General features: G+C 33.5%; 3 protein-coding genes across 3 annotated transcripts; all 3 read left to right on the top strand.

Annotated features, from left to right (window-relative positions):
• The first annotated feature begins 925 nt into the window (after positions 1 to 925).
• On the top strand, positions 926 to 4211 carry LOC130949753 (uncharacterized). The gene is made up of 10 exons (XM_057878393.1): positions 926 to 1075; positions 1196 to 1463; positions 1597 to 1724; positions 1839 to 1943; positions 2396 to 2506; positions 2619 to 2773; positions 2937 to 3066; positions 3221 to 3421; positions 3543 to 3848; positions 4038 to 4211. Exons 1-10 carry the CDS (start codon positions 926 to 928, stop codon positions 4209 to 4211), a joined length of 1728 nt encoding a protein of 575 aa, XP_057734376.1.
• A 4415-nt stretch (positions 4212 to 8626) lies between these two features.
• Positions 8627 to 10392, top strand: LOC130949752 (uncharacterized). The gene is made up of 5 exons (XM_057878392.1): positions 8627 to 8664; positions 8803 to 9224; positions 9334 to 9722; positions 9829 to 9844; positions 9962 to 10392. The coding sequence occupies exons 1-5, from the start codon at positions 8627 to 8629 to the stop codon at positions 10390 to 10392; spliced, it is 1296 nt and encodes a 431-aa protein (XP_057734375.1).
• Positions 10393 to 11248: 856 nt separating this feature from the next.
• LOC130949751 (uncharacterized) lies at positions 11249 to 12901 on the top strand. Its single transcript, XM_057878391.1, has one exon. The coding sequence runs from the start codon at positions 11249 to 11251 to the stop codon at positions 12899 to 12901; it is 1653 nt and encodes a 550-aa protein (XP_057734374.1).
• Positions 12902 to 15225: the final 2324 nt, after the last annotated feature.

Here is a 15225-nt window from a genome sequence, read left to right as displayed (position 1 = left end):
GGGGCAGATTGTGATTTTCTCTTCTTTTGGGTTTTTTTAGATTCTAGGTATATATTGCATCTATTTAATCACTAAGCCAATGAACTATAATTTACTTGATATATTAATATTAAATTAATATAATATATGTATAGATATACTATTACTATCTACACTAAAACTACATTATCCAAGAAATTATATTGGATTTGATTTGATTTATAAGTTAACAATGATATTCTAACTATTTTCTATTGAATGTTGTATATTTAGGTTGAATGCTTAATTGATTTAATTGAGAATATTTTAATATTCTTTTGATATTGCTGCTCTTTTTATTTCCATTCTGTTTGTGAATGATTACTCTAATTGATTTATTGATTGGTATATTTATGTTTTGTTTATTTTTTTTAAAAATTTTTTCTTTTCATGCATCTGAAATTCTGGGATTTAGTCAGGTGAGATATGCTAATAGATGTCTTTTCCTATTCAGTTTCTTCCCAATGACTACATTATAGGTGTTTTTGGGTGTACCTCATATGCATATGCACATATGTTCAAGTAGATTAGATGTTAGTGGGTTTTAGGGTACACTATTCTATTACTTTATAATTATTATTATTATGATTCTATGAGATTTGTTGGAATGTGTCCTTTCTTATTTAATTGTTGTGCAGGGAGGATAGCATAGGTGTTCTTGATTGTGGTTGCTGGATATGTGTGTGATAGGTAATAGATGATGTATGCTATGTGATACATGTTTTCCCACCCTTTCTTTGAGTTATTCAAATTCAAATTCAAATATTTTGGTGATTTGTTAGCTTGTCTATAAAAAGGACTCCTTGGTTGTATGGTTCAATGCACCTCATTCCTTCTCTGAAATCCTTTGTTTCTGGTTTTGTATTTATCTTTTTAGTTTTCTCTATTGTGTTTGGTGGTTGAGCCAATGCCTCCTCTATTTGATTCTATCTCTAAGATCCACCTTCCAAGGGAGGCATGGAGACTTAAAGTTAGGGTACTAAGAACTTGGATTGTTCCTTCTTTTGGAAATTATGAAGTTGCAAATTCAATGGAAATTGTTCTTGTTGATGGAGATGTGAGTGGCTGTTCAATGTCGGTCTTGGGTTGATTTTATCTACGGTTTTCTTTCATCTTTTGTTTTTCTTTGTTGTTACTATTTTTTGTTTTTTAAATTTGTTGTTATTTTCTTGTGCAGTCTAACAAAATACAAGTAACTGTTAAGAAGCATCTCATAAATAGGTTTAAAGAGAGTATTATTGAGGGTCAAACATACCGGATGTCATATTTTAGTGTTGTTCCAAACCAAGGCAATTATAGGGCAGCAGAACATGAGTTTAAGTTGGTTTTTCTTAACCGTACAACTGTTATTTCTGTCCCTGACGATGATATCCCAAAGACATGTTTCAGTTTCTGTCCCTTTGATGAGCTCTTGAAAATGACTGAAGATTACGTTTACTTAGTTGGTAGGTGACTTTAAATTTTCTTTGTGCCCTTCATTTTTTTTGTTTCAGTTTGTTACCTTTTTTCTTGGCTGATTTTTTATGGAAGTGTGCACTTTTAAACTGTGATTTTATTGATGTTTGTTTTTTTGGATAGATGTTATTGGTTTGCTGACTTCTGTTGGTGAAGAGAAAGAGTATGTGAAAGATGTGAAAGTGATGAAGATGATCGTTCTTGAGTTATCTTCAAAAGAGTTTGTTTTTTTCCTGCTTGATGTTGATTGTGTTTTGCATTGATTAACTATTATTTATGTTAAGCACTTGTATTTTAGTTTTTATTGGTGTTTTACATTGAAATGTTAATGGATCTAAGTTTTTCAATAAATATTTTTTTTTCAGGTTGACAATATGCTTGCTCTGTTTGGGGAGTATGTGGATGAAGTGCATCATTTCTTAGGTTCTGGCTATATAGAGCAGCCGATTGTTGTGATCCAACTTGCCAAAGTTAAATTCTTTAGGGATAGTCAATATTATAATGTTTATGCTTCCCAATATCCTCTGATATTTCTTTGCTTTATGTTTAATTCCTTGTTTTTAACTATTTATTTATTTATTTATCTATTATTTATTTAGCTGGGTGTTTTGTAGGGCAAGTTGGTTTCCAAAATGTTATGCATGCTACTCGGTTGTTCTTTAATCCAGATTTGTCTGAAGTAGTTGATTTCAAAAATAGGTTATTGGATAGTATCTTATTAGATGACATATTTAGTTGATTGATGTTTTTGTTTATAGTTTTAACTTGGTTAATATAATTTCAGTTTATTCTCTTTATTCATGTTTTAAGTTTTGTTGATACTGTTTCTTTTTTTTTCCTTTTTTTAACTGATTTTTCCTTTTTTTCCTGTAATTCTTCTGTGATTATTAGTATGATTGACCAAGGTATCAATTGAACATAGCCATTGTTTATTGCTAATGAGGGCAAGGGTGTTTCATTGGAAGATGATTTTCTGCGGCATACTAGAAGATGCACTATTGACGAACTTCATGATAACAACGAGGTTTATTGGGTTTTTTCCATGTCTTTGGTCAATTTTGACTTAGATGTCCTTTCATGAAAAATTTATACGAAGTTTATGTTTTCCATTCATATCTCAATGTTTATTTTTTATATTATGATAGGAGGGGTCTTTTGTGGTTTTTGGTTGTGTGAGATCTATTGTGGATGAGGGACCTTGGTGGTATTCAGCTTGTGTTTGTGGGAAGTCAATTCAGCCTCAAGGTGGTGCATATTATTGTGATTTTTGTCAGCACTATGTTACCAATGTGACTCCTAGGTACATTGTGTTTATTCCTTTATGTGTGATGTTCTTTTCTTTTTTCTTTCTCTTTCCTGCTGTTGTTTATTTCTCCTTGTTCCATTTTCCTAATTACAGTTATTTTGTTGTTTTTTTTGTTTCGTGTATTAAATTTTTTATTGGGTAATTCTTTGGTGGTCAGATATAGGATCAAAATAGCTGTTGAGGATGATAATGGACATGGTGTATTTGTGTTATTCGATCGTGAAGCTGCTTACTTATTAAAAAAATCATGTGCTGATCTGTTTGGAGAAGTTCAGAAGGATGCAAATGTATGGTTTATTCCCTTTGTTTTTCTTTTCTGTTGTTGAGTTTAATAGTGACTGAGATCTATTTCTGCCATGTATAACTGTTTGTTGAGTGTGTTTGAGTGTGTATTTTGTCCTAGATTCCTCTAAGAACTATGTTTTTCAAATTATTTCACAGGTCGTTTGTGGAGATAGTTATCCTGTGATGTTCCAGCAATTGGTGGGTAAAAAATTGCTCCTTAAGATAAATACCAAGAGTGTTGGTGCATACAAGTATTTTGGAACTTTCCGTGTGAGAAGAGTTTGTGATGATGCTGCTATTATTTCCATGTTTGAGTTGCCTAACTATGATGCCGATGATGAGCGTACTCCATTGAAGGTTGCATCTACAAACTTGTGTTTTTTATTTTCTTTATTGTTTTTTATTGTTTCTTATTGTTTTTTTTTTATTGATTTTCTTTTATTTATTTATTTATTTATTTTTTGTAAATTGTGGTTAGGATGGTAAGTTGGGAAAAATCCCTTCAAGTGAGGATGAACATATTGTTGACAAGAGGGAGCCCTGTGAGGTGTTGGATGAGGGTATCACTGCTGATGGGAATTGTTCAAATATGAAGACAAACTGCAGGCCTTTGATTGATTTTCTTGGTGAAAAGGGTGCTGAAGTTCCTGGATTGGATGATATAAGTACTGAAATTGATATTGTAAGAGAGGTAGAGAAAAGTGTTGGTGATAGTGTACTTGTTGATGGGAAGTGCAGTTTGGAAATTGAGGGCCTTTTGAATTCTCCTCCCGTGGAAACTACGGTAATTTGTTTATTAGAATTGAATTAAATAAGAATTTGTTGCTTGGTTAAATTACCTATTCTTTTCCATGAATTATGGATAATAATCAATTTAGTTTGGCTAGAAAACTAACATGATTTGTCAATCTATATGGTTGTGTGTTCTATGCTGTTTCTATTTATTCAGCCATTCTATTCTTTTGCATTGCAGGATGTACTTTCTGCTATTCTTGATGGATCCCCTATTCATGTGATCAAGAAAGAGAATGTTTCCAATCCTCCAAGGGGTAGAAAAGCTAAGAGAAATCTGAAAAAATCCTTTGATGATGTTGCCGATGAGGAACTTGGCCCAACTTCCAAGGTTCTCAAGAATTGTGATGTTTGAGATGTTAATAGAGCTGCTAGTGCTGCTGTGAAATAGTTTATTAATCTAAGAAGTAGTTAACTTATATGCACTAAATCCAATGTTTCAATTAGATGTGAAGATGCTGTCTGTATCCCATCCTTTTTTTTGAGTTGTGTCCAAAGACTAGCATGATTTTGTAGTATCGTTTTGTTTGTTTGTACTTTGCTAGGGATTGTACACAGTGTCCTATGTAAATGATGTGATATAGGCAGGTTATAGATTCTAGGTTATTTTGAAATTTGTACCTATGCAGTTTATTTATATATATGTATGTACTTTCTAGGTACAACACTAAATGAAATCCGGCAGCTTTTCTATTTATTAGTATATATTAGTATATATTGTATACTTTTAATTTCGTTAAACGTTGTTTTGTAGTTGTTCAGAGTATCCTACCAAGATAGTTTTCTTTTCAAATTTCAAAGTGTTGCAGCTCGAAAATAATAATAATAATAATAATAATAATAATAATAATAATAATAATAATAATAATAATACAAGATAAACGTATACCATTACTGCCACTGTCGAACAAGAAATTGTGAGTTATATGTTATTCTTTTAGATAGCTATGTACTAGGTATAATGTGTTATTAGGTATAGCTGAGATACTATGGATTGTGACTCACCTTTTACTATATGTTTTTGTTAGATTAGGATCACATTAATATTAGACATTTAGGTTTTAGATTGTTCCTTTCATTCCTATTGTAGCTTTAATTTATAGATATATATATGTGTGTGTTTATATATATGTGTATGTGTATAGTTTTGTTTGTTGAAGTGATTTGTTAGTATCCTTTCACACAAATAAATGACTCAAGTGCCATCTTGAAGATTCCTTATTCCATGGTGGTGTATTTATCTTCTATTGTTTTTTGTGGGAGAAGTCAAGTTTAAATGTCTCAGTTATGTGCTTCTGCAAGATTATATAGAAAAAAATCTTTAAAAAGAAAACGAAGTCAAAGATCTTAACACTCACGTGCTTCGGGTAAATTTTTTCACATATTTCTCAACTACATGTTAGATATGGTGTACATTTTGGTGTGCTCATTGTTGTTTGTGATATTTTGTAGGGAATGTTGTTGGTTAAATTACCTAGCACTACGTCCACAAATATTATAGGCTCTTTTTCTTTTTTATCTAATGGTTAAATATTGTAGATTTCCATTCCTTTTAACCTATTATATTTGTTGTTGTTACTATGATTTTTTTTATATATGGCGTTTCTTTTTTAGTTTTATTGTTTTTATAATTTTTTTTACTATTATCTTGTTTCTTTGTTTATTTGAATGTTCTTTTGATTTATTTTAAATATTGGATGACGTAGGTGTTGATCGAGATTCTAGCAGTCTAACACAAAATTTATTACCTTCAGGTATTATTGTATGTTTGAATTCTAATTTAATTATGTATAACATAGTCTTATATTTCGTGTATTCATGTACGTTTATAAGACTTAGTTTCATAATAATAATAATAATAATAATAATAATAATAATAATAATAATAATAATAATAATAATAATAATAACAACAACAATAACAACAGTGGTAGTCGTGGTTACTGTAGTAATGTTTAATTTAATCTATCTTGAATATTAGTTTCTTTTAATTTTTTTGTTTTGTTTAATATCCTATGTTTAATTTTTTTCTGAGTAATTTTTTTTTATTTCGTGTTGTAAATGATATGTGCGTAACATGTGTTTAAAATATCAAAGATTAATTATACTTACTCCATGATGAGCGGATAATTTGTACGCTTTTTGGCATTGTTTTTAGTATGTTTTTAGTATATTTGGTTTAGTTTTTAGTATATTTTTATTAGTTTTTAGTTAAAATTCACTTTTCTGGACTTTACTATGAGTTTGTGTGTTTTTCTGTGATTTCAGGTATTTTCTGTCTGAAATTGAGGGACCTGAGCAAAAATCTGATCCAGAGACTGAAAAGGACTGCAGATGCTGTTGGATTCTGACCTCCCTGCACTCGAAGTGGATTTTCTGGAGCTACAGAAGCCCAATTGGCGCGCTCTCAATGGCGTTGGAAAGTAGACATCCTGGGCTTTCCAGCAATATATGATAGTCCATACTTTGCCCAAGATTTGATGGCCCAAACCGGCGTTCAAAGTCACCTTCAGAAATTCCAGCGTTAAACGCCGGAACTGGCACCTAAATGGGAGTTAAACGCCCAAACTGGCATAAAAGCTGGCGTTTAACTCCAAGAAGAGTCTCTACACGAAATTTCTTCATTGCTCAGCCCAAGCACACACCAAGTGGGCCCGGAAGTGGATTTTTATGTCATTTACTCATCTCTGTACACCCTAGGCTACTAGTTTTCTATAAGTAGGACCTTTTACTATTGTATTGAGATATATCGGGGTAGCAATCTTCATTTTATGCTATCTTAGATCATTGGGAGGCTGGCCATTCGGCCATGCCTAGACCTTGTTCTTATGTATTTTCAACGGTGGAGTTTCTACACACCATAGATTAAGGTGTGGAGCTCTGCTGTACCTCGAGTATTAATGCAATTACTATTGTTCTTCTATTCAATTCCGCTTGTTCTTTGTCCAAGATATCACTTGTTCTTCAACTTGATGAATGTGATGATCCGTGACACTCATCATCATTCTCACCTATGAACGTGTGACTGACAACCACCTCCGTTCTACCTTAGATTGGGTGAATATCTCTTGGATTCCTGATACACGATGCATGGTTGATCGCCTGACAACCGAGTGCTCGCCTGACAAACGAGCCAGCCATTCCGTGAGATCAGAGTCTTCGTGGTATAGGCTAGAACTGATGGCGGCATTCAAGAGAATCCGGAAGGTCTAACCTTGTCTGTGGTATTCTGAGTAGGATTCAATGATTGAATGACTGTGACGTGCTTCAAACTCCTAGCAGGCGGGGCGTTAGTGACAGACGCAAAAGAATCATTGGATTCTATTCCGGCCTGACCGAGAACCGACAGATGATTAGCCTATGCTGTGACAGAGCATAGGAACGTTTTTACTGAGAGGATGGGAGGTAGCCACTGACAACGGTGAAACCCTTGCATAAGCTTGCCATGGAAAGGAGTAAGAAGGATTGGATGAAGACAGTAGGAAAGTAGAGAGACGGAAGGGAAGGCATCTTCATACGCTTATCTGAAGTTCCTACCAATGAATTACATAAGTACCTCTATCTTTATCTTTATGCTTTATTCGTATATCACTATACCCATTTGAGTCTGCCTAACTAAGATTTACAAGGTGACCATAGCTTGCTTCATACCAACAATCTCCGTGGGATCGACCCTTACTCGCGTAAGGTTTATTACTTGGACGACCCAGTGCACTTGCTGGTTAGTTGTGCAAAATTGTGTTTATGCCATGGTATTGAGCACCAAGTTCTTGGGGCCATTACTAGGGATTATTTGAGTTGTGAAAAGTAGTGATCACAATTTCGCACACCACTCCATGATCATTTTCCCCCAAAAAAACAGATGAAACGGTTATATAGATCCTTCCATAAATTCGTGTAATACATTTGGTTCTCTGATTGATCATCCTCTTTTCTTGCAAAGTGAGCTCCAAGGTACTTTTTTTAAAATTTTTTATTTCATTCTATGATAATATTTCTTTTTATCGTTCGATTTAATTTGTATGCATTGATTTATTTAAATTATTCATACTAATTTTCATCGCATATTTATTATTAAATGTTTGATTTTTTTGGATTATAAATGTAAAGATGTGATGCATAGCAAATGTATTTTCCTGTAGATAAATATAAATTTATATATGCAAAGAAAATTCCAATATAGGTGATGAAAGATAATAAAAATTTTGGTTTTAAATATGATGATCTATGAATGATTTTTTTTACATCATTTTTGGTTTATTGTATTTCTGTAAGCAAAATATTGATAGATAGTTGTGATTCGTTCTCAATGTGTTTGGGGTGTAAGATGATTGCATTGATCTTTTCTTTTTGTTTGAAATCTATACAGACTATCTTGATATTGGTGATGCTGATTATAGTTGTTCATTTTGTGGGGCAAACTTCTGGTTGTTAGAGCGTGTTGAAAGATATTCAACAATAAATTAACCAGTATTTACACTTTGTTGCTCGAAAGGAAAAGTCCAATTACCCTATTTGCAAAGGCCTCCAGAATTATTATGTAACCTGTTAAATGGTCGTGATAATAAGTCTTTGCATTTTTAAAAAAATATCAGATCATACAATAGTATGTTTGCAATCACTTCTTTTGGATGTAAGGTGCATGACTGAATTAATGATGGTAGTAGACCTCCTCAATTTATCATAAATGGGCAAGTTTATCATCGAATTGGGAGTTTGCTACCAGCCATTGGTGAAAATCCAAGATTTGCACAGTTATATATCTACGACATGCAGCACGATGTAGTCAATCAGCAGGGGAGTTTTGGGTATGTTCTTCTTAACTTCCATGGTTGATTATTGGTGTGGTTATTTTCTATAATATGTGTATCTTTGTTATTTTTTTTTGTCTTATACCATGGGCAATAGGGATTTTAAATGAATTGTTGTATTATGTCTTCCTGTAGGCAAACAACTGAAATAGATAAGGAATTGATAGTTGGTCTAATGCAAATGATTGATGAGCACAATGTTATAGCCCAATTGTTTCGGAGAGCTCGAGAATTTTATGGGGATCATCCTTCGCAAGAATTTTGTTTGAGATTGTTTTCTCAGCGAGTACATGATCCAAGAATTTACAATTATCCTTCGTGCGATGAGGTTGCTGCTTTGATAGTTGGTGATTTCGAATCATCCGACTGTGGTCGTGATATTATTGTTCAGTCCACCAGTGGTCAATTGCAGCGAATTTATGAAACTCATGCTTTGTACTTGCCATTACAATATCCTTTTATTTTTCCTTATGGTGAGGATAGGTATCAACTGAACATCCCGTATCGAGGGGTTCAAGCAACTTACGTGCGTGGAAGAAGGACAAGGATGCCTCTGCGTGAGTTTGTGAATTTCCGATTACAAATGATAGAGGATAAGGGGAAGCATCATTCACAAAACTAGGAGGTTGTTCCAACAATTTGTTGTTGATTGTTTTGCATCGATAGAATCACAGAGACTCTTTGAAATTAGGAAGAAACAAAGTACAATTAGAGGGGAGTTTTTGCATGGTATAGAGGAAGCTATGCAGCGTGGTGATGTTGAAGCATCCTCAATTGGGACAAGGGTTATACTACCATCTTCTTTTACAGGTGGTAAACGTTATATGTTTAATAATTGCCAGGATGCTATGGCGATTTGCAAGCATTATGGTTATCCTGATTTGTTCCTCACTATTACTTACAATCCAAATTGGCTTGAATTTCAAAGATACACCCGTCGTGAAGGGATTCCAATTGCTGATAGACCCGATATTTCTTGTCGAGTTTTTCATGCTAAGCTGAAGTGTATTCTAACTGACCTAAAGGTGGCACTTTTTTCGATCCTCTCAATGCCGGTAAATTCATCATATTTCTCTGGTTTTATATTTTTTTTTTGGGATTAACTTAGAATAACTTGTTTTTATTAAATGGTTTTTGTTTTTATATTTATTGATTTATTAGTTGTTATTTTATGTAGGTATGTATACAATTGAGTTTCAAAAAAGAGGTTTACCCCATGCACATTTTTTGCTTTAGCTTGAAAGAAGGAACATGTTGCAGAATGTTGAACTTGTTGATGAATTGATTTGTGCAGAATTACCTAATCCTGCAAAATTTCCTAATTTGTATAGGATGGTCACAAAATATATGATTCATGGTCCGTGTGGTAGGATACGGTCGAGTTCTCCATGTATGAAGGACGGTAAATGCTCAAAATTTTACCCTAAGCAGTTTGTGAATGAGACTTCATTTGACGATGATGGGTATCCAGTGTATAAACGTCGTGACATGGGAATTACTGTCAAGTTGTGCGGTGCAGATATTGATAACAGATTTGTGGTGCCTTATAATCCGCTGTTGTTAATGAAATATCAGGCTCACATAAACTTAGAGTTTTGTAACAAGTCAAATATTATCAAATATCTTTTTAAGTATGTCAACAAGGGCCCTGATCGTTTGACTGCTACAGTGGACCAATCAACGAGTGGTCATCAAGATTCGCAGATTTTGGATGAGATTAAATAGTATTATGATTGTCGTTATCTTTCTCCTTCAGAGTCCATGTGGAGAATCTTTGCATATGATATACATCATAGATGGCCTGCTGTGCAGCGGTTGACTTTTCATTTGCTGAGCCAACAGTATGTTGTGTTTGATGATAGTGACATTGTTAGTTCAGTTTTTGTTCGAAATAGAGATTTGATGACGATGTTTACTGCTTGGATGTTGGCTAATAGGCGATATGCTGAAGGGCAATGTTTGACATATGTTGAGTACCCAAGTAAATTTGTATATGATCCAGAGTCTAGGGAATGGATGCCGAGATGAAAAGGGTTTTCAATTGGTAGATTAAGTTTTGCTCATCCGTCTACAGGTGAATTGTTTTACATGCGATTATTGTTGAATGTTCAGAGGGGTTGCACCAGTTTTCGAAGTATAAGAACAATTAATTCAATTGTATATGATACATTTCAAGATGCATGTTCAACTATGGGTTTTTTGGTTGATGATAATGAATTTGTTTGTGCTCTGAAAGAAGTTGCTGAGTTGTCGTCAGGAGAGCAGTTAAGGAAGTTTTTGTGACATTGTTGTTGTCTGGTTCTGTTGTGCGGCCATTGTTTGTTTGGAAGGAAACTTGGAAGTTGTTTTCTGATGGTATCCTTTATTATAGACGATGAGAACTTGGAATTCCAGGTATGATTTTTTTTACTACTACATTGCGAAACTTGTTTGACAGGAATTGTCTGTGTGTATGTATAGATTAATATGCACGCGTGTTTGTTTGTGCACACATTTCTATAGAGACACATAGTTTGTTTTAAATTTATGTGCTAAATCTTTATTTTGGGTTTCTAAGCTACTTGTACTTGCAGGGTTACAAATGACTGAAGGTGAACTACAGACTTTTTGTCTGATTGAGATTCAGAAGTTGCTCCAGAATAATGGGAAGTCGTTAAGAGATTATGCTGGTATGTCATGTCCAGATATCCAATTGGTTTCTCAGTTCAGCAACTCTATGTTGCTACGGGAAATGCAATATAATATTGGTTTATTAATCCAGGAGCATGATTCAAATTTATTAAAGTTGAATGAAGAACAGAGAGTTATATATGAGAAAATTGTCAACCGTGTTTGTAACAAAGAAGGCGGATGTTTTTTTATATACGGATTTGGAGGAACTGGAAAAACTTTCTTGTATAGAAAATTGTCAGCTAGGTTGCGATCTGAGAGGAAAATTGTCATTAATGTTGCATCGAGTGGAATTGCAGCATTGTTGTTACCAGGGGGCAAGACAGCTCATTCAATGTTCAATATTCCAATTGAGTTAAATGAGTGTACTGTTTGCAGAGTCTCAAAGGATAGTGTTAAGGTAGAATTGATTCGATGTGCTGATTTGATTATTTGGGATGAAGCACCAATGACTAATAGGTTGGCTTTTGAGGCATTGGATAGAACCCTTCGCGATATAATGTCGTCTGTGTCTGTTGTTAACAAAGATTTACCGTTTGGTGGAAAAATAATTGTTTTGGGTGGTGATTTCCGACAAGTATTACCTGTTGTCCCCAAAGCTTCCAGAGCTGAGATTATGATGGCCACTATTAATTCTTCAATTCTTTGGAAGCATTTTGAGGTATTAACCTTAACAAAGAATATGAGATTAGATAGTGCATTGGAAGAGGCTGTTGTGGAGGAGTTAAGATCCTTTTCAGATTGGATACTTCAGATAGGAGAGGGAAAATCTGGTGTGGTTATCAGTGATAAACTTTGTGTTGAAGTACCAACTGATTTGCTTATTGATACTTCTGATAATCTGGTTGAAGATATTATAAATGTGGTTTATCCAAATATTGTTGTCAATTTTGCAAATCCAATTTTCTTTCAAGATAGAGCAATTTTGGCTCCAACGGTTGAAATTGTTGAAGAGATTAATAACTACATAGTTAATCTGTTACCGGGTGAAGAAAAGGAGTATTTGAGTGCCGATATTATTTGTGGTAGTGATGCTTATGGTGATGTTGATTGTAGTTGGATAACCACCGAATTTTTAAACCAAATTAGATGTTCTGGGTTACCCAATCATTCTGTCAAATTAAAGAAAGGTGTACCTATTATTTTGCTGAGAAATATTGATCCAACTAATGGGTTGTGCAATGGAACACGACTTATTATAAAAGACCTGGGATCAAATATGATTGCAGCCGAAGTTGTTTCTGGTAGTAACATTGGTGATCAAGTATATATTGCTCGAATGAATCTCATTTCAAGTGATGCTGGGATACCTTTTAAATTCCAACGTAGGCAATTTCCAATAAGTTTGTCGTTTGCAATGACGATTAACAAAAATCAGGGGCAAACGTTATCTGTTGTTGGATTATTCTTACGGCATCCAGTATTTTTCCATGGTCAACTCTATGTCGCTGTATCTCGTGTGAGGAGCAGAATTGGACTAAAGATTTTGCTGCTTGATGAAAATTCAGAATTTTCAAATTTCACTGAGAATGTTGTTTTCACAGAGGTTTTTGATAAAATTTGAATGGCTTCTTGTTTTGTTCAAGATTCAAAAGACTATAAAACTTTTGGTTAGTCTTCTAAGTATTAATTTCAGTTATGACTAATTATTATGGGGAAAAATATATATCTAATGAGTATGATATTTTTTATTTATTTGGATAATATTTTTTTCTATGTTTAACAAATAGTGGTTTATACTATATCAATTTTTATTTAAATGTTATCAAGATTTGTTTAAGTATGGAAATCAACTATGTGTTAAAATATTTTATTAGTCAACAATTACATATATTGCAAATTAAAATCTGATGTATTATCAAATTAAGGAATAATGTCTTGTTTCTTTTTCTTAGAAGAGATCTGCCGTGTTCTCTTCATCCTCGGTGCCCAGATGCCAAATTATGCTCCTTCCCCACTGTTGTTGTTCCTCTCTAGCGATAGCGCTGTTTGTGTCAAGATACAACATTCTAGTGAGTGGGTTCATCTGTGGGTTCTCAATTGTATTAGTTATCCATAGCATCACATCCTATTCTTATTGCAACAGAACTACCATGGTAGCGTTCTCTCCTTCATGGGCAGTAGGTCATCTTCGCCATGGGACAAAGGAACCGTGGTTGTTTTTTCTTTTCCCAGTCGTGGTACGAATTTCTTTATATACTCTGGCTGATTTGGTTTCGCAACCTCCTCTTACCTTGAAATTCTGCCCAATTTATGGATTGTTCTAGGGTTTGACATTGAACATCTTTGGGTCTTTGAAATTTGTTGATTTGTTGATTTATCCTTTGTTAATTTAGTTTAATTTTTTTTTGGCAAAGTAGGTTGTGTTTATAACAGTTTCGTTTTTCACTGTTTATGATACATAGAGTGTGGTTGAAGATGGTCTGTTAGGTAATTCATTTAGAACATTGAATTAGTGTTCAATGTAGGATAAATTGCAACAGGCTCCATGATTTGAAGTGAAAATCGACTAGGCTCTAAGATCTGAAGTGAAAATTCATTGTCAGTCTTTTTTTGTTGTCATAGTGTATAAGTAAAAGTATCTGCAACTATATCTACTTGCCTATGATAGTATCTATTATATTATATGTAATAGGCAATAGACCATAGGATGTGGTGTAATATTTTCTATATTTTTTATTATTTATTTACATTTATTATCATTCTTATTATTATTTCTATATAAATGGGTCACTAATGTGTTGTTCCCAGCCATTAGTTTTATTTTCCCCTTTCTTTCTACTATGTTGTATACAGTTGATAAATAGATCCATACATTGGTGTGAAGGCATTCTATCATGAATACTTGTTTTCATTCCCTGGATAAGATAACACCCTGGAGAGATGACTGGAGAATAAGAGTCAGGATTAACAAGGTATGGTCTGCTTCATATGGTGTTCCAACAAGACATGGCAATTTGATACACATGGTGTTAATGGATGATAAGGTAAGTCTCTCATGTGACCTCTTTTTTCTTTTTTTTTTTATTTGAGTCATGTTCGTGTGTTACTACTTTTTCATATGTTTATTTCTGTTAATTTTTTTCTTCCCATGTTCATTCTTAAGTTACTTATTTACCTGGAGTGACCTATTTTTTTTATTATTTATAATTGATTGTGTTTTTTGTGATTATTCACAGTTAACAAAAATTGAGGCAACTATCACACAGTCTCTAATTCCATATTTTAATGAAGTTCTAGAAGAAGGAGATGTTTATGTGATTGCACATTTTACTGTGGTTCCAAACTCTGGGTTAACTAGGTTGACAAAGCACCGCTTTAGGATTATTTTCCATAGAAAAACAATTGTTGTACCAACCATGTCTATTGGTATGCCCAATGCGGCATTTAAGTTTACTTCAATCGATGAAGTAGTTGAGAAGAGATGTAATGAAGATTTCTTGATAGGTAATCATGAGTTTTTTGATTTAGTGCTCTCAAATTTTCCTGCTGCGACTAATACCCTAAGAATGATCTGATTTCGTTTGTTCATATAAAATTCTCCACAGAAATTTTTTTCTTGTTTGCAGATTTCATTGGGTTCATAGTTGGTATACGTCAAGAAGCTGATATTGGTTCACATGGGGAAAGAATGAAAGTTATAATCTTGGAAGTTGTTTCAGACGGGTATAAATTATATAAATATGCTCTCTATCGTGTTGTTTTGTTTTTGGTTTGATTATTTAAGTTGGTGTTTTTTAGTTGCTTCAATTAAATTAAGGAAGAAGAAGATGCAGTGTAATGTTATTGGAAGATCGTGTGAGGTATTTGATTTGTCTATGTTAAGGAAATATCAAAGACCACCAGTTGTGGTGCTAGAGGCTTTCAAGATTAAAGTCTTTGGAGGTT

This window comes from Arachis stenosperma, chromosome 9 (assembly GCF_014773155.1).
Source record: "Arachis stenosperma cultivar V10309 chromosome 9, arast.V10309.gnm1.PFL2, whole genome shotgun sequence".
In the NCBI taxonomy this organism is placed as follows: domain Eukaryota; kingdom Viridiplantae; phylum Streptophyta; class Magnoliopsida; order Fabales; family Fabaceae; genus Arachis; species Arachis stenosperma.
Note: the sequence above shows the minus strand (reverse complement) of the source record. Positions and strands in the feature narration are given on the sequence as shown.